The sequence below is a fragment of the Strix uralensis genome, chromosome 21 (genome assembly GCF_047716275.1).
Source record: "Strix uralensis isolate ZFMK-TIS-50842 chromosome 21, bStrUra1, whole genome shotgun sequence".
NCBI lineage: Eukaryota > Metazoa > Chordata > Aves > Strigiformes > Strigidae > Strix > Strix uralensis.
Genome location: NC_133992.1, coordinates 3,105,831 through 3,124,814, shown reverse-complemented (window position 1 = coordinate 3,124,814; position 18,984 = coordinate 3,105,831). Strand labels below are relative to the sequence as shown.

The following is an 18,984-nucleotide window of genomic DNA, read 5'->3' as shown; positions in this document are numbered from 1 at the left end:
AGCTCTCTGTGGAGGTATTATTTTGTCTAAAGAGAAAGAGCCAGATTCTGTCCTGGAAAGTCTCAAGAAGCTCTTGCTGTTACCAGTGCCGTGAGCTCGAGAGACAACTTTGTTCCAAGGACATTTTGACTCCCAAGAACTCACTGCAGTGGTGGTTGGTGGGTAGGGGTTTCTTTGGTTGTTTTGCAGTGATTCCAAATTCCTGTAAACAAACTCACACCTACAACTAGCCTCAATGGAAAGCTCTCCAATTAAGATTCAGAGGAAACCATTAAGAAAACATGCAAATCTCGAGAACTCAACACTACCACCAGACGGATAACTGCACCTGAGGCAGCAGTGAGAAGCAGAGCAGCATGGAGGCATTTTGGTAGCCACCAGTGGGATTGTCCCAGCCACAGTGTGAAGGGGCTGATGGTCTTGGTGTCACCAGCTGTGCTGCCCCACCTCCAGAGTAACTGAACCAGCAGTGCTCGGGGTTGATGCATACACCCAGTGTGCCCCTTCTCTGCATTACAGTTTTGATGGGGTGACCATGGGATACTCACAACGTGCCCCCATTGTTGAGTGAGGCTGAGCTTTTCTGGCGAAGGAACGCCTTTGCGTTGTTGAACGCTGTGGGCTGGGTTTGCTCCAAAGTGGCCTTCAAAGGGTGAAAGAGTGACACCGGTCCGGGCTGCGAAGCACAAGGAAAGGTTGTCAGAGACAGAGCTGTGCATGGAGAGGATGGACTGCAGTGCTTTTCCTAGTTAATAAAGAGCCCTGAGAAATCAGCCCAGCTGAAAGCACACCCCAGCCTTCCCATAGCAGTAAGAGGCTCTGAAGGACGCTTGCTACCCTCAGCTTTGCACAAGCCAAAGTTGTGCTGCAATCCCCCTTCCCTCCAACAAAGTGTTCCCCTGGTCACAGAGCGCAGTAGGGATTTCATACACTGATGTGACCGAAGGGGCTGTGCCATTCAGGTGGCTTGTTGTGACACTGGGTCTCCTGTAGCCTCCCACCTGTGAGACAGACAAACAGGCCATGCTGGAGATCAGGTGGATGACCATCCTGGAATCAACAGGTATTTGTCCTATCAGAAAACATTGGTGTTTCAATCCCGAGCCAATTGTGTGGAAATATTTTCAAGGAATTGTTAAAATCTTCAAATCTATTGGAGCCAAAATGATTTTGAATAATTCCCATTTTCAAAAATAGCTGAAATATTTGATAGCCAAACTATCAACAGCTTTGGTGTCCCAAAGAAATCCTTTGGTGTTTCCCAGTCCCTAGGCCACTTCTGAAAATAGGACTTAGACTGACAAGTGTTACTTGACATCTTTTTTGAAAAGATCTTTCCAGATCTACTGAAAATGGCAACTGCAATTTTTTTTTTTTTTTTTTTTTTTTTTTTTTTGAGAGAGAGAGACACTTTCAGGAGAGGTTTCCACTTTTGAGACAACATTTTCAAATCCTGCCTGGAGAAGCATCCAGACTTTCTGGATGACACATGCCAGTGACTCATGAGAGCTGCCCAGCACTGGAGAACATGTTGCCCAAAGGAGGACCGAGAAGGATACCTTTTGGCTGAGTACCTGGCACAGGCCTCCAGAAGGCTGGTGAACTTGTTCCCTGCTGTTCTTATTCTGCTTGTAGAAGTCGAATATCATCAGTGCTGCATAGACTTTCCCCACAGTCATCTCATCAGCTGTCAGAGGATGGTGAAACGCAGCAGGGACATTCATGTGACAAATGGGAAAGGATCAGGAGAAGAGAAATAAGTCAAAGAGCACAAGAAATAACAACAAATGGGCATGAAAATCGAGGAGAAAGAAACAACATTAGAATAATGAGGCAAAACAGACACAGAAAAGTGGGGGAAAGAAGAGACCAAGAAAAGGTTACAACACTTCTTCAGACCTTTGCCTGTGGCTGCCTTTCACATGTGAGGAGGACGGCCCCTTGTCTCTAGCTCTCTGTGGCAAACATTCACAGAGACCGTGTAGAAAAAAAACAGGCAGGGAAACTTTGGGGCATTGTAAGCATTGCCAACATAAGAATTGCTAAATTAATACCAGATCCACAGCCAGCTTTTTATCAACAAAGAAGTCTTATTCTTATTTCTTTGAATTACAGTCAACTGGGGCATAATGGGCTAATATACAGTTTTCCAGGTGTCTTTTTTCACCCTCACAGCTATGCTACCAGCCCTTCCCTGCATGGCAATGGAGCACTTCCCATAGAGCAAAGAGTTGAAGCGGCAGATGTATAGGGATCAAGAGAGGAGGGGAGGAAAAGACTTAAGCAATCACTGCCCACTGATTTGCACCTCCTCAGCTCCCTCTTTCTTCCTAATTAACAATGCCTTTATTGCTCTGCACTGTTTCTCATTAATTGGGAATCCAGAGCCCTTGTCTGGGCCAATCAAGATAATGGCAAACTTTCCATTTTCTCAGCACATTTGCCCAGGACATTATCAAGTAACACAAAGGCCTTTAGCTTCCAAGTATCTCACTTCTGATTCTGTAAGTTCTCAGCAAATTTTAATTTTCTTTTCCTGTTTTTCTGGAGCTCAGATGGTAGAAATCGCACTCCTGTCCTGTAAGGCACAGGCTGAAGGCAGATCAAGCTATGAAAAACTTCTGGAAGAGGCCACACGGGGCATTGGCCCCTTCTTGGCACTGAGTTGGGGTTTTTTCTAAGTTCAGGAAATCTATTGTAGCATAATGAAATACATGCCTGGATGTGACCTCAGCTTCCATACCCCTTGTGTGACCATGGCATGGAGGTGTGGGCTGTGAACCCTGTGGAGAGGGTACCTAGAAGCTGAACTGTACTGGGTTTCTTTGCTGCTGCTCTAGATGACTGTGCAGCTGGATGGGGCTAGGGACAGAGCAGGCAAGGAGGGAGAAACCTGCTCTGGGCTTCTTAGGCAGCTGGGGTGGGCTGGGTGCTTGCTGATGAACCACTTACGTTTGTGAGGAGGCACCAGTAAATCCAGAGTTTTCTGGGACAGATTGGGCCAAACCAGCGAGATCTCCTTTCTCAACTCAGCATCACACTGGTGCTGTTTAACACCCCCTGCAGAAAGGGAGAGGAGAGAAAGAAGCACATGAAGAGTGAAAATCCTTGTCCTATCAGTGCGTACCACTATTTACACAGCAAGCACAGGAGAAAGCCTTTCCCCCACTCCCATTCTTGAGAGCACCAAGCCAGCACCAGCCACAGCAGCTGTCACAAAGGGGACCAGTGACCTCCTCCGTGACAGGAGTGTGTGAACTCAGTAGGACCATCATCGCTTCAACCAGCTGACCCTCTGCTGTTACTTGGGGCTTAAACTTAAGCTCAGACTTATTCTAGCTAACTGCCTATTTGGGGTGCTGGGTAGTGTCAGCAGAAAGCAGCAGCACCTCCGAGGTGTGATGCAAAGGACCTGGTCTGAGGTGCTGGACTATGAGCAATTCATGACTGATTCCTGAAGTTTTTGGCGATGAGACACAAGCACGCTGTTCTGCATCAGCAGCATCAAACAGCAGCTATATCACAATGTAAGTCAAAAAGAGCTGAACACAACGGCATTATTCAAATGGCCAAAGTGAGGTCTCAATACACAAGTGGGAAGTGATTAAAGTATATGTAGGCCAACAGGCCAGCTCCCAGATGAATGCACCGCACAGTAGGCAATTAAGTAGTTCATCTGAATGACAGAGATTATTTTTCTAAGAGAAAAGTAATGGGAGGAGGCTCTGGGTACTCTGCTACATGGTGGTTTGAACTCCCACACCGAAACTCATTAGGGAGGGTTTATTAAGGGCCTCTTAGTCCCTCTAAAGACTCAATTAAATGTAGCACATGAAACCTATTCAAACGAAGCACATAACAACAAAACAGGTCAAAAACTCACAACCCACAGCAGATATAAACCTTAGACAGAATCTAGTGCTATCATCTTTTCTAGTTCCCTTCCAGTGTGTGGCCAAAGAACGGGTCGGGGGAGCCTTTTCAATTCAAAAAGCCTGTTTGAATTACGACTGCTGACAGGTAACTAGGATCGTAAAATAATACACTCAGTGTCCTTATCTAGAGGTTATTACTAAAACAAAGTGCTGGCCCCTAAAATTCCAGGCAGTCCTAAATGCATCCTTAGAAATGAGGTCTGATACTCACTCCCTAGGGGAGTCCCAGTGACCCCAAATTTTTTTCTTCTTCCAGCAGTGCCTACTCATCAAAGTTTAAGCAATGTATGAGGGAGGTAATTAATACAGAGAGGTTGAAAGGCTGGCCTAAAACCACTTAGGAAAAGTGCAACATCCTAACCCTGCCCTGCCCTTTGCTTGTAAGAGCATTGTTACCTCCTGTTAGCTTTTAAATTAGGTATAAAAATGTTTTGGATGGTCATGCCTTGATTCTGACCCCAGCCAGCCTGATTAAATAGGTGTAATGACCCAGAGAAAAGGCCAGTGTATTTTATTACATTGCAATATTTAATTGGGAAATCAAGTAATGCCTGATTAAACACTTAAATAATTAAATTTTATCTCAAGGCAGAATGTGGTTCATGGCACTTGGAGTCACTGCTTTGCTGCCAGCAGACATCAGTTGGAGAGGAAGGGCTGTTTTTTCCATCGCACTGGAATAGTTTAGAAAAGAGCTGTGAAAACTCTCGTTCCTGTTATACAGCAATGAGCACATGCAGAGGGCTTCTCCTCCAAGAGCTCCCAACTGGGATGGCCAAACCTCTCCACATCTCATCGACAGAGATGCCAAGATGTGGCCACCCCAGAGGCAGAGTGATGCTCAGGACCCCTCTGTATTGCTTGTCCCCAAAGCTCCCTTGTCCTTTGGTGCTGGCAGATGACAGGCAAGCAGTAGAAAAATAGGATTTCCACCTGGGGCAGAATTTCTGTGATTCTGGGACACCAAACCAACAGATAAGTTGGGGTTTGAGCCCACACGTGCTGTCAGACATCATCTCCCTCTCACCTGAGGCGAGTTTGATTTCTAGGGCAGTGCGGATCAAGGCCATCAGCGTGGACGTGAAGTGGACAGTTAAATCTTCAGGTGAGATCGGCATGTTCATCCGCACCAGGCGCTGGAGAGAGAAACACAGTGGCTGTGAGCGCAGGTCAGAATTCCTCCCCCCCCTTCCCTCCCCCACTGCGAGCCCTTAGAAATAGCCAGATTACAAGTATGTGTTCACCTTTTGTGCACTGAGCTAAAATGCATCTTCCCTGTAGAGACATCAACTCCTTTTCAGGAGCAGGTCTGAGCTGTAACAGTGGCTTTAGTGGTTAAACAGCCGATTTGCCAGCATTTGTACTGCAATCCTACAAAGAGCGTTCTTCCAAAAAAATGTCAGTTTGAACACTCTCATCCCATTTCAGAGCCTAGTCCCCTGCTTGTGAGTCTCCAACTATGTCTGCATTCTCCAGACATGTGGCTAGGACCCATCACCCCCGCCAAAGCAGCGTGCTCAGGAGATACAAACCATGAAGCTCACCATGGTGGCTCCACCATCCTTTCCTGCATCAGTTACCTTCACCTATATTCTGGTTCTACAACAGGAGCAATAGCAACAAATGAGACCTGGCACCGTTGAATGAAGTAAGATGATGGAGGATTTGCATCCACCATCCCAGGATGTGGCTCCATCCAGAAAGTGACTGTGCCTCTTCCCGCTGTGCAGGTGGCCTTGACAGTGAGCAGGATGCAAGGAAAGCACTTTTGATGGCAATGACAAGAGGAGGTGAGTGCTTTGTACAGGAGCTGTGCAGCCTCTGGAGCGGTCCCATGATGATGCATTTTGTACACATCCTGAAGCACACTAGAAAATAAGGCTGGTGAGCCCTGCAGTGTGGCTCAAGTACTCTGGGGCAGATTGGAACTGTCTGCTAATAGCTATAAGTATGCAACATCGTTTTTATTGGAGACACTTGGGTTCTGTCTCTTAGCTCCTTTCTCTGTGGGCAGCCCAGGAGCTCTGAAGAAGGTCTCTGTTCCTTCCAGTCAATGAGCTACACAGCTCCATCTGGACCTTACCCATAAGGGAAGAGGCTGGATTAACAAAAGCAGGACCATAATTTCCCCCAATAATGTTGTTTCAGTCTAAGCATTGAATAGTTCCTCAGGAACAGTATCTCCCAAGATCTACAGACCTGGTAGCAAGTCCTTCCCCATCACCAGTCAGGATCACCTCTGATACAGCAAATTCATCATTCTTGTAAGCAACGAAGTACCTGAGACTGCTTTGGAAAGCTGTGGCTCCCTTAACACTGCTGGCAGCACAGCATGTAAATGCCGACAGGGAGAAGCTCTCTCCAAGCCTTGCTGATAACCTTAGCAACGCATTCAAGGGATGGATTTCTTCTCCTTTGGCAACCTAATGATTTCTCAGCTCCTCAGCTTTCACAAGCTGTTTAGAAACTTCCTTGGCCGGAGCCATATCAGACAAGCCTCTGTGTTTCCGTTCTGAAGGTACGTGCAACCTGAGGAAGTCACCAGGTGTTAATTTGCCTGAGCAGAGCCTCGCAGCAGCCTGTAAAACCAAGTGTTAGCTTGGCCTGGGCCCCTTGCTGAGGAGGGAATTTCATCCACATCTGAAAGCTGCTTAGGCTGTTATTTTGATCCCTATCGTTGTATAGAAACCTTCTCTTTGTTTAACAACAGCCCAACACACTGCTAAAGAAATTTAAGCGCAGTCAGCAGCAGGCTGCAGACTCACCGAGGCGATAAGCTGCCGCAGCAGAGAGTGCACAGACAAGGCCAGATCCCACTATGGCTCTGTACACTATAACACCATGCGATGTCAAGGGCTGTGAATATTTTTCAGAGATGCAGCTTTGCTGGTGAAATCCTCCCTCCAGGTGTGACTGCAGTGGTTCAGGGGTGCCTGGCGGAACTCCGCTCACCCTCCTTGCTGGCCTGGGGAAGCTGTGTGGTGGAAGCACTGCTGCTTATCAGAAGCTTTTGCTGGTGAAGGGAAACATGGTGTAGTCAAGAGCAGGGACCTGCCTGGAGTCTCAGGCGAGGCGAGAGGCAGAGCAGGGCAGAACACTGCCTGTGAGCCCTGACTCCTGCTCGTATGTTCTACCCAAAACCAAGCCGAGACTGGTGAATGAAGACTTGGCCCGCCTTTCCATCACTGGATTAGCCTCCCTGCTTGGAGATATCTTCGACACACAGGTTCCCAGAGGTGTGAACTGAGGTGCCTTAGGCATTTTGGTGCCCTGAGAGAGGACAGATTCCAGCCCTGGTACCTTCTGCCAGCCAAGGAGAAAAGTCCCCCCCAGAGAGGACATGTGCCAGTGCTGACAGAGGGCACAGGGCACTGGTCCAGAGCAAAACATCTGTTTCTGAAGTGAGCTGACATTCAGAGGAGCTGAGACCTCCTTATTTATCTTATTGCATGCCTTCGGATCTCGTTGCATGCTGTAGGGACAAGAGACTCATGTAACAACGTACTGTCTCCTACAGTCTGAGACAAACCATTGTAATCTCAAAGGGCTTTCTTAAAGCATGCTCAGAGGTTATCTCCCATGTCTGACAAGCCTCAGAGATAGGGAAATCAAAGCCAAGACTCTCCTCCTTTTGTAATTCAATGACAGTATCAAATGCTGGCAATGCCACAACAATTTTTTCTGTTCACTTGTATCAAACAAAACAGGATTTTAAATCAGACTTCTGCCCTCAGCACACAAAAAGTTACAACAAAATTATTATATCCATATAAGCCCACAGTCACCACTTACAGAGTCCCACTGAATCCCAGTTCAGTGGGAAAGAGAGTTAAGGGATGGAGAGAGAAAGAAGATGCATGGAAGTAAAGAACAAGCAGATGAGAAATTAGTCCTCCCAGGAGAGCTCTATCCTCATGAAAACTAGCACCAAAACCATTTTGGGACTGAGATGTCCCAGGTCCCCCCAACTGACTTTCTAGGACAAATTCCTAAAGGGAATGGATGCAGAACAGAGGCCACATCACAGCTATACGCAGCAATGCTGTATGAAGGTCTTTTCTCCTCAATTTTAATTGGGGAGAAAGGATTTAGAGGAATATTTTCCAAGGGAATGCATACTTGCAGGAAGGTTGGCTGAGCAAAACTCACGTGCAAGTGCTGTGTAGGAGTGCTGCAAACAGCCACCTGGAAGCGTCTCTCCCCAGACCATGTCCCTTCCCTTCTCCCCACGTTGCCCTCAGCACTGCCTGATCTACAGCATTTTTTTTCATCCCAATATGCAAACTGGGGTCAACCCGGACACCTTTAGGTTGTTGCAACTTCCAGTCTGATAAACCATCAGCCAACAGAGAGTGTGGTTGTTGTGCAGGTCCTCGTGGGTCTCACAGCCCCTAGCTGGGGACCGCTAGCTCTAGCAGTCACGTCGAGAGAGGGGAGGCTTGGTCTGGCTTGGGTGGGACGCCTCCCCCTCTCCTCTCTATCAGGGTGGCAAACGGGGATGCATCTCCCCATCTTCTCCTGGGGCAGGGTGTTGGCAGCCAGTTGAGGAGCACCTGCATTGCAAGGTGGGTTGCAAGTTGCACCTATCAAAGCAGAGCAGCTGTAGGGAAGCTCAACAGGTTTCAGCTACAAGCCACCTGAGATCATCGGTGAAAACTGCTTTCTTGGAAGCGTGAATTGAGAAAATACGTTGCTCAAACAGATATACCACATTTCTGGGAGAGCTCCTGCCGAAGATGAAGCAGCTGGGAGAAAAGAATTGCTTCATCTTTGATTCAAAATAGCTTTGCCACCACACCATGTGGGAGGCAAGGGAGAAGGCAGTTTGGTGAGACACGCTCACACCATGTCCCTGCACTGCCGTTGACACTCAGAGGAGCCAAGGAGTCAGCCAGGTATTGGCACGGAAGAGGCACCTGAATTTCCCTGCACATTGTGCTGGCACCAGAAATGCAACTGAAAGACTGAAACTGCAAACAAAAAGAAAACTTTGTTTTCCCCCAAATATTATAAAACAACCTTTATGTTTCCTATATTTCCTTCCAACATGTGCAGAGCAAGAAATTTCAATCCTTTCAAAGTTACTTTCTAATTTTACCTATCTTTTAATTCATTTACATTTCTATAGGACCCATTTAAAAGGAACTGGAATCCAGTTGATATTGGTAACATTTCTCAAAGTCAAATATTCTGATTGACCCAAACTTGCTCTTTGAAAAAACTAATCAAGAACTTTTGATTGTCATCCTTAACCAGGATAGAAGAGAAAATCTCAATGTTTTTCATACAGCATGGGCAACAACATGGTTAAAAAAACCTGAACCTGTTGTTTAGCCCATACTCGGTTTACAGTAAAATGAACATCTCCCCACATTTTTGGTGCTTCTTCTGGCTGAAGTTGTGCTTCAAGGCCATGTCCTACCAGTTCCTCATGCTTTGGAATACAAAGTAATAATTTGATTTTTAAAAAATAGATACGTGATTGGGATAATTTTCCATCTTTCCAGACCCCAGAAGGAAAACTTATGAGCCTGCTGATGCAGATGGCAGGGCACACAACGCTTCGCTGTGTTAGTACAAAGCTTGCATCCCTCTGGGGTGCCCTGGGAATTGCCAGCCACACATGTGGTGTGTTCAGGTGAATTAATAACTGGGGAGCAAGAAAAAAAGGTAAGAATCCCTCCCAGGTGCCCAGACCTGGCAGGAAAGGGCTTCCCTGCTCCCTGTGCTGCTCCTCTTTCTCCCCTCGCCTCCAGTTTCCTCCAAGAGCGTTTGAGGAGAAGCAGTCGGCAGCAGATGGAGTCCCCGCTTCTATTTCCCAACTGCGCTCGGAGAACCCTCCTCCAGCCCTTGATTTTAATTAGGCTGTTTCAGAGGCGTCCCCCTCCCAAGGGAGGGTGAGGGGAGCTCGTTAATGTTTCTGCAGGAAAAGGCCCCAGAGGCAGGAGCTGCAATATTGTCTCTAGAGTCTCCTAATTAACGTTGTGCAGATAACGAGGTAGTAACTGATTACAGCCAGGGTTAGGGAGGCAACACTTTTTGCTCTGATTACTTGTGTGGTCAGGAGGGATGCACACACCCCTAGGCTTCTAGTAGTGATTTAATTGCAAATAAACAAAGACACTGCTAAGGAGAAACCAAACCTTTCTGTCAAGAAGAATTGACAGAATTTATGACCTTTCAGTATTTGGTTTCTGCAGATCTTAAAAACTTCTTGGACAATGTCCAAATAGGCAGGGAATGTGTTAGAGAAATGGGGGAAAATTCATCCTGGTGTCAAAAGGTCTCCTGCTGGCTCCCAGCCTGACCCAGAAAGCGAGCACTGAACAGAAATATCTGCACCATAAATTTTATTCACTGACACATTTGTCCAAACATTAGCAGGAAGAGGAGCATACTGAGCTACAAATGCCAGGAGAACTAGCTGGCACCCCAATGGATTTGAATTATTAAGAGCACCCCATCAGCAGCTCCCGTGCTGCCTCTGGGACGAGAACCACTCTGGGAATAATCCCCAAGCGTGAATAAATTCGGGACAATGGAAACGAGGCTGAGTTTAGTGAATAAATTATTTGCTATGAATAATTCACTCCGACCTAGTTGTAACTATTCTACTCTGATTTAACTCTTCTGTTGGCTTCAGAGAGGCTGGCCATGGCCTTCCTCCCTCCCACAGCCAACGGAGGAGCCAGGTCTGTGCTCCAAAATGTGGGCACTGTCTCGCTGGCACACAACTGGACCTGTTGCATGGAGTGGTCATCCTACCTTCCATAGGTGCAATCTTGCTCCTTGTCCAGCAAAAGCGATGCAGGATGTCAGCTCTGTGCAGAAGAGGTATTAAGGCTGGGCAGCTAGCAAGTGGACCATTCAAAAGCTTGATTAGCCTTAAGGGTCCTAATCCAGATTTTAAAACCCATGTGGCAGTGACGGGCAAGGTGAGGTGCAACCCTGGTGTGGATGGGGAGCCATCCCAGCTCCGAGATCACCCCCATCACACATCCAGGAGCCTTGGCCATGTCAGGAGGTGATAAAGGGAGAGCCACATCTCTCCTAATCCCTGCAGTAAATCACCCCTGAAATAGGGTGTGCAAAGCTGCGATTGACAGCATCAACAGAACCACAAAAGAAAGTCAAGAGCCCCCTCCAGCTGTCAGCATCACCCTGCAGACTCTATGCAGAGCTATGCCTAGAGCTAGAGCTGGACAGAGGTGGAGACGTGCCTGCTGGCAATGCTGTCTTCTCCTGTCCCTGAAGAGGGAGGTAAAAAGATGACTCTGAAGAGCAGTGGGGAAAGACTTGGGTTACTGCCTCTCCTAGCACCACACCATTCCTAAGAATCATACCCTCAGGCTCTCAAAAAACCCCCACCTACAACCCTGCTCTTGCAGATATCTGCAAGATATCTTGATGGCACTGTAGTGCCAGAGAGATTTAGCACCGTCATGGGCATTTCCTTCTCCCACTTTCTCTAAAGCTGCACTCCAAGCTCTGTGGTGCAAAGGACGGTCTGACTCCAGGTGATGGCACAGCTGGCTGCCACTCTGCCCTTATTGCTACTGTTGAATAGCATATAAAACCCCAGGACCATTTGCCACAGACACGCTGAGTCTCTCTAAGAGGCCTCAAAGTCTCAACATGTGGCTGTAAACAGAATGAAAAAACCACCACCCTCATCTGAAAATGAACAAGCCATCAAATCTCAAGACACGAGAGTGAAGTCAAAGTGGTTTTCTTCCCTCTTTTCACCTGGCTGGGTAGAAGAGATTTTAAAATTCAGTTTCTTCACCCTTTTCTCACTCCCCCCCAGCGTGGGACAGAGCTCTCCTGGTGCCCGAGCAACGCTGCTGGAGGACCCCACACATGCACCTCCAGGCAAGCAGCAAGCCCCGTGCATGGAATGCCAGAGGCTGGTCACACCGACCAAGGAGAACAGTTGAGAAAGGGGAACCAGAAAACAGCAGAAAGGAAGGACAGCAGCTGAGGAGGCTGCAGAGAGGGAAAAATCCAAACAAAACGACAGCATGCACATCCTGAGAAGGCAACACAGACAAAGACAGGGAAAAGACACAAAATCTTTTGCAGAGAGGACTGGGAAAGTATATATGGAAAGAAAAAGGGTGGACATGTGGGGCAAAAGAGCTTTTGCCTGACAGAGCAGTAAGGTTTTTAAAAAATCATTTGGTTCAGAGGGAGAGAGCAGAACCAGCACGGAGACAGAGCCCTGGCTGCTGTCAGCACTGACTGAGCTATGTCTGCAGGACGAGGGGGTCGTGTCTCCCTGCACGCTGGCTCTGCGTGGAGGTGTCCGTGACAGGGGGGGCTGCACTCTTCTCCCCAAGTCTCCCATCAACTGTGGGAGGACAGCAAGTGACACTGGTGGAGGGGCGCACCAGGAGGTGTAGGGCAGGGGGATGCCACGACCCACACGCAGCCGTCATCTGGGGGAAGATGCTCAGCACCAATCTGTCTCTGGAGACGTGCTGTTCCTAGCGCTGCACATAGAAGTGGAGGAGGGAGGGAGGGAGCAAAAACCTGTACTGCCTCCCCAGGAAGGTTTAGTTTTACCAGCAGCCGTAGCTGGGAGTGGGGGTCAGCCCAAGCTGCAGCCTTACACCATGGGAAAAATTCAGATCTGGTCTTAAGTCTGTATTTCTGTAGTTTGGAGCTCTCTGATAACGTGCAAAATGAATCTGAACACCTCCAAGCTCAGAGATATCTGATGTTTAGTCTAGATTTGAGCTGTTTGACCTGAACCCATCCCTACTTATGGTTCAGTCATACACAGACAGCTTTTAGAGGTTTCTTAGTAAATGGGTAAAAATTAAAGACGTCTTTAAAAAAAATCAGCAGTCTGTATTTTAAAAAGATACCATTCCTGTGTACCTAAGTTTTGTGTTCTGTAAAGACAGACAAATTAAACGAGATACCAGCTAACTCACATGGAAAGAGTAGATATTAGGAAGCATTTCTTTACAGAAGGGGTTGTTGGGCGTTGGAATGGGCTGCCCAGGGAGGTGGTAGAGTCCCCATCCCTGGAGGTGTTCAAGAGGCGGGTTGACATAGCACTTAGGGATCTGGTGTAGTTGGGATCTGTCAGTGCTAGGTTAATGATTGGACTAGATGATCTTCAAGGTCCCTTCCAACCTAGACGATTCTGTGAAAAGACAGACTAGGGAAGGCACATCTGCAGTGCCTCCGCCCAGGGATAGTTTGCTGCAACAGTTGAGAACAACCACACAGAGGCACAGAGATGTCAAACGATGAAAATCAGTCAAAAGTTTCTTTAAAATGCTTATTTTAACACATGATCTTTTTAACCCTTTTTATTTTCTTCCCTTTTTAACTGTACAAGATTTTGGGGAAAGAAAAAAAAAAAAAGGGAGAGCTTTATGCTTCTTGTACACACGTGTGACCACAGAGCAGATCTGGTTGCCCAGCTGCAAACACCTACTGCCGGGCTTTCAGCAGGACACAGCTTCATTTTAAGTCGATGGAAACTCACAGGTGCTAAAAGGAGACACTGATTAGTTTAAAATTATTGGGTTTCTGTGTATAATTTGTACCTCTATATAGATGTTTATCTATCTACCCATCTATTTGTAATAGCTGAGACCTGGAACCAGCATTTTGACGTAGCTGGGTTTCTCAAGCTTAGTTATAGTGTGGTGGCTATGAATTACTCGCGATAGAGATGCTTTTTTAAAGCAGCTGCCAAAGTGGCCAGAAACAAATCAAAAGGAATACAGAAATGCTAGCTTTATGGTTATGTTTAATTTTCTTTTTATTTTAAATACTAACACACCGAGGAAGGATCTTGTATGAAGCTGTATCTGAACTTCTTCTTGCTGCTAAGTATCCTACATAAAGGCAGGCCCAGGTTTGGGTTTAGCTTGAGACTCTTTGCAAAATCTTGTTTTCATATGGCCTCAGTGAAAAAATAAGCACTACTGGAGGGGCTGTTGTGATCTGGATCCATTGCACCAGCATGGCGGGGTGCAGTAATTGGGGTTGGTGGTGGCCGAAATGACATCAACAGCAAAAAAAACCTGTTGAGTTTGATGGGCGCTCAATTAGACCAATGCCAAATGCTTATGACAAACCTGTCTCCAAAACCGTGAGGTCCCATGTTAAAAACTTCCGTGGAATTGCCCCTGCAAATGCAAATTTCTAAGCACCATGCAAACTGCTGGAATCGCAGCATGGCTTTAACTGGTGGGGTTGGGGTCTGCTCCAGAATTTCGTCTCTGTGTCTATATGAGCTTCCACTGTGTTCCTCCAGGCAGCATCTGAAAGGCAGCAGCTAGCAGCCTTTTGGATCTAATGCATTTTTGTGGTTCAATTAAAAAGTTTTTCAGAATAAACAATAAGTTTGAGTGATTTTTTCATCTTACTGTCTTAAATGTTTTCTGTTAAAATAATTTCTTTCACAAGCGTATTTAAGGAGCCCTTCTGGTGTTGCCTCTGTTTAATAGCTTGCTAACTCCTACAGTACTGCCTACTCTAATTACTCCAATCTAATTAAGAGGGGGAAAAAACAACATACTACTGAAGGGCTAAGTGAGAAAGGATAGTCCAAGAGCTGTAGAAAGATAAATGGGGATCATATTGGTGGGGTAATTTGCTCATTAGCACCCTCCCTGCCCAAATTAGCCTAAATGGAAGCAGAATGAGAGAGGAGAGAGAAACACTGATAGAGATAGTGGAGACATACTTAGAAAGACAAACTGATGTGCCATAGTTTCAAAGACCAAAAAAAGGTTACCAAAAAAAAAAAAAAAAAGCAGCAGAAGATCCAAAATCCAGTCTGCTTGGGAAGCAGAGAAAGCACCAGAAGAGTCCAAGAGAACAACACTAATGCCACAGAAAACCAGCACCCACTTCAGCCACGGCACAAAAAGCTGGTGGTTTGGCAGGAGTTTCTAGGGGGGGTTGGTCTACCTTATAGGCAACGCGAGCAGGGCATTTCTTTCCAAGGCCTAGAGGTGGGGACATGTGTCTCAGCATCTCATACATGTCTGTGTAACTGATGCGCCCGCTTGGAGTCAAAGGGAGGGAGGCAAAAGCAAGAAGACACAGAAATCAAACCAGACGGGGTGGGGGGGAAAAAAAGGAAGGGGATGGGGAAAAAGGCAACACAGTGGAGCAAATGAAAAGGAGGAGAGAGAAGGGAAAGCAGACAAGAAAACAGAGATCCGGTTAATCAGATTTCTCAGGAAAACAAAACTGAAATGAAGAGGTGGGTAAATAGAAAGGTTTCTCCACTTCCGTTGCTGTGTTTCAATGCCCAACGTCTCCTCCTCGCTGCAGGGACGTCCCATGGCCGGAGCTGCGCCTCGGCATGTGGGTCCCCATGGGGAATGATTGATGTCTCCGCTCGGGGGGAGAGGGTGCGGGGAGGGCTCGGGTTTGGCTGGCTCTTTGCGGGGGTGGAGGGATGCCTCCCCTTCTCACCCCTCCAAACCAGTCAGTCAAGAGACTGTATTCACCATGCCAGGGAGAGCTGGTAGGCAGAGTTATGGGACAGGGAGAGATAGGGCTGAGAGAGAATACTCTGCTTTCCTTCACTGAATAAAGAGTTTAGTTTTCAGTTTAGCCTGTGGGCTATGAGAGAAGCAAAAAGCCAATCCTGGTGTGTTTGCTCAGGGGACAGAGTGGGACTGCTCCAACTCCAAGCCAAGAGTACAAACTGCAAAACCTCAGCCAGCCTGAATTTCTCCTCCAGCCTGAATTCAGGTTTGACAAAACCAGAGGCCAGCACTCGATTTACAGGACGGTAGCAGAAAGGGGACCTGTTTCTCCTTTACATCTGATGGGGTCCCTCTTTCATCAAGCCAACATCAACTGGTTGTCTCCACCACCAAGGGCAGCTGGCTATGCTCTGCGTTAGAGGGAACTGGGAATTGCAGAGATTTGGGAAAAGGCCCTTAGACCAGCCCATTACTGACAGCATCTACCTTCAGCACACATTGGTGGTAAATAAAATCCTGTCCTGAAAACCAAGGGATACAGAAACAGCAAGGAATTCTCCTGCTTCACCCTTTTCTGACTACTGGAATTGGGAGCATGACTATGACAATCTCATTTTGTTTTCTCAGTGAGCCGCCAGCTTATTATGTTGTGCAACTCTGTGTTGCCTGTCATCTGAGGAGACCTAAGGATATTGCAGCATGTTATTAATTAATGTTTAACCCCGGAAAAGCAGGATAGCATTATCATCTCCACTATACTAGGAGGGAAACAGAGACCTACGCACCCATATGAAACCCCTTTCTCGACCAGGACAGCTACAGAAGCAGGCACCAGCACACCAACCTGCTGCCCTGAGATGGGCCTCAATTCCTATGTAAAGCACTGATGCAGGAGGGGGTGGAGGAGAGAATTTACCAAGCCAAAACCATCTATTCCTGTCCTTGGTAACTAATGCAGTTAAAATACCACTCAGGTTTTATAGCCCAGAGCTAATTTAAAGTCTGCTGAGAGACACAAATTGTAATTACAGCCAATGGCTTCCCTCAGCTTCTCTCTTCCCCTGCTCCCTGGCTGGAGGTACAGGGTCTGGTGTCTTCTCTGCAATGCTGGTTAACTCTTAATCCCAAATCAGGTGTGGAAAACACATGGGCTGGAGTGAAAGAGAAAAGCAAGCTCCATGATGGCTGCTTCCACTTCTCTCCCCTTGATCTTCTACTTTCCATGCACTGACTGCAAGAAAATCCCTGCCTGTAGCAGGGACCCCACTGAAGTCCAGTGTCATCCTGTGCTGATTTCTTGGCAAGTCCTCTCCTTAATACCTCACCTCAGATCCCAAGCACAGTATACTCTTCCTGGCCATGAGGCAGGAGGTTTCACTGAATGTCCATCATAGCTTACGATCTCAGAGAGGTAATTTTGCTCCTAAGGCAATCTCTGGCTGTTGCTGTTGCACTGTGAAAAGCTCATCCCTTCCTCTCTCCCCAGCCTAGGTAACGACCCCACTCTGCCGCCCAGTTAACCAGCACCCAGATCAAATGTCTTTTCAGCTCAGGAAAATGAAGGGTTCAAACATTGGTCATTCAGCTGGAGTGACAATGTTACGAAGCCCAGACAAAATGGACTTGCTACTCCCTAGAAATCTTGGGCTGACATTTCTCTCCGGTGTGTATATTTAGAGAGAAAGTGCTCAGATGCTGTGCTGCTTTTCCCCAACACTTCCCACCTAGACCCAGCAGAATGGAAGCTGGAGGGTTCACTGTCTCATAAAGCTGCCTGTCTCCAGCCAGCTGGGGTGTAGGAGTAGACAGGGAAGAGATGCATTGAGGAAAAAGGAGGCAGTCAGTCAATCATTCCTTTTTTCAGGCAACGGTTAGTTACGTTACAGTTTTTTTCTGTACTGTTTGCATTTGCACTTGGGGGGCGGCGGGGGGGGGGAGGATAAAAAGAAACAAAACCAGAACTGAAAATGCTGGAGGGAGTCTCTGAAGTTCCAAACCTTGTATGCCACCCTATGAGGGCACTTCTTTCCTAAGCCCAGGGGTGGAGCAATTACACGTAACAAATTGTACATATCCTTATAATGAATCCGGCAACTGGAAAGAAAACATCAGATGTTATGACAGCGAAACCCAACAGGCATCAGTTTTTCCCTAGGTAAACAGGAGAAATTGGAAGGGCAAAACCCACTGAAAAGCAAGGTTAGTCTGACAGCAACCCGGCTTGCAGTAAAGGAGGCACTTTAACACAGAGAGAGAGAGAGAGAGAACTTCCAACTGCTCAGCAAAATCTGTATCCTTGAATTTTCTTCTGTGAAACCTTCAGTGCCACGTGCAAGGCTTTCCAACTATTGCATTTGGTTACCTTTATCACTAATGTTTTACTTCTCTGTGCCTGAACATCTGCCTACAGACAGCCCCTACCCATCACCCAGATGCTGCAGCAGCCCAACAAAACCAGAGCCTGCAGCACACAAATAGCCTATTTAATGGATTATTACTGGGATTCAAGTCAGCTGGTTCAAAAGGGCTTGGGAACCTTTACCTTCCACTGTTACCACCCACATAGCCCCAGTAGGGCTGTACTCTGCTTCACGGGCAATAAGCAATTTGCTGGAAGTCCAGAAACTGCCATCTTGAGAGCTGTCTTGGCCATTGGCACTGGGAAAATCCAGCCTTCATTATCAGTAGATGAAATCAGATGCCTCGAGGTAGCTTTATGGTCAGTCTCATTAATTCCCAACAATATTTTCAGCTAATTTAACAGCAGGATTAGATTTCTTAATCTTTTGTAAGTAACCAAATCATGTCCAAAAAGAGCTGTACTGAACTTCAAAATGCCCTCTAAAGAAAAATGAGATGATTTGCCTTTGGTATGTTTATTTTGGTATGTTATATAAAGAAGGCTGGAATATTTTGGAATATCTCCTTCAATATTACTGCTTTTTTGGATGTGAAAAATTAAGTTCTATTCAAAACCTTCACAATCAACTCAAAACTATTAATTCAGAAACAGATCAAATGGAACTGTACAAGTCTTGGCTGCAGGCCTAATCATGGTTATAAAAAGTATATTGGTTTAACTGAGTCAAGAAGTTTACCGAAATTTTAGAACGGTTTTCTAAAATCAGTGTGTAGAAAATACATTAAGAGCAGTTCCCTGAGCTCTCTAAGAGTCCGTGGAAGGCTTGAAAACCAGCAGATGTATTGCATCGGAAGGTCACGACAGCAAATTATGACAACCAGAGATTCTTTCCCAGGTTGTTTAAATCTATCTGAGTTTTGTTTATTTTCATCAGCATCCCTTCAACTCCAATAGCCAAGAAAAAGCTCTCCCTTGGGAGCACCTGCACCTCCTCCTGACTGCTGAAGGTGCTGCCAGGAGCAACTCCCTCAGCTTTTATAGAAACTAATGGGAATGGGATGGCAAGACCTACATTTCCAGTATCTCTAAGGGGTATGCGCTGGGAAGGGGGTATAAGAGAGATAAAGTCTCACTTCATATATCTTGAACAAATCCAGTTTGCTTTTTTTCCCCAGTTCATCCTTAAATGCAGTGTTTTCACTCCTTTTCTGATTGACTC

General features: G+C 46.6%; 1 protein-coding gene across 13 annotated transcripts in view; it reads right to left on the bottom strand.

Moving 5' to 3' along the window:
- The window catches only part of CACNA1B (calcium voltage-gated channel subunit alpha1 B), a 311,698-nt gene that overhangs the window by 18,296 nt on the left and 274,418 nt on the right, over positions 1-18,984 (bottom strand). For 9 of the 13 annotated variants that reach the window (XM_074890982.1, XM_074890987.1, XM_074890986.1 and 6 more), the window contains 5 exons: positions 14,874-14,970; positions 4,963-5,071; positions 2,953-3,060; positions 1,560-1,687; positions 549-676 (listed from right to left, as the gene is read on the bottom strand). In XM_074890982.1, coding sequence (XP_074747083.1) covers positions 549-676; positions 1,560-1,687; positions 2,953-3,060; positions 4,963-5,071; positions 14,874-14,970 — 570 coding nt within the window. Of the gene's footprint in view, positions 1-548; positions 677-1,559; positions 1,688-2,952; positions 3,061-4,962; positions 5,072-14,873; positions 14,971-17,400; positions 17,498-18,984 lie in introns of all 13 variants that reach the window. The other 4 variants (XM_074890994.1, XM_074890985.1, XM_074890983.1 and 1 more) reach the window with 3 other exon arrangements.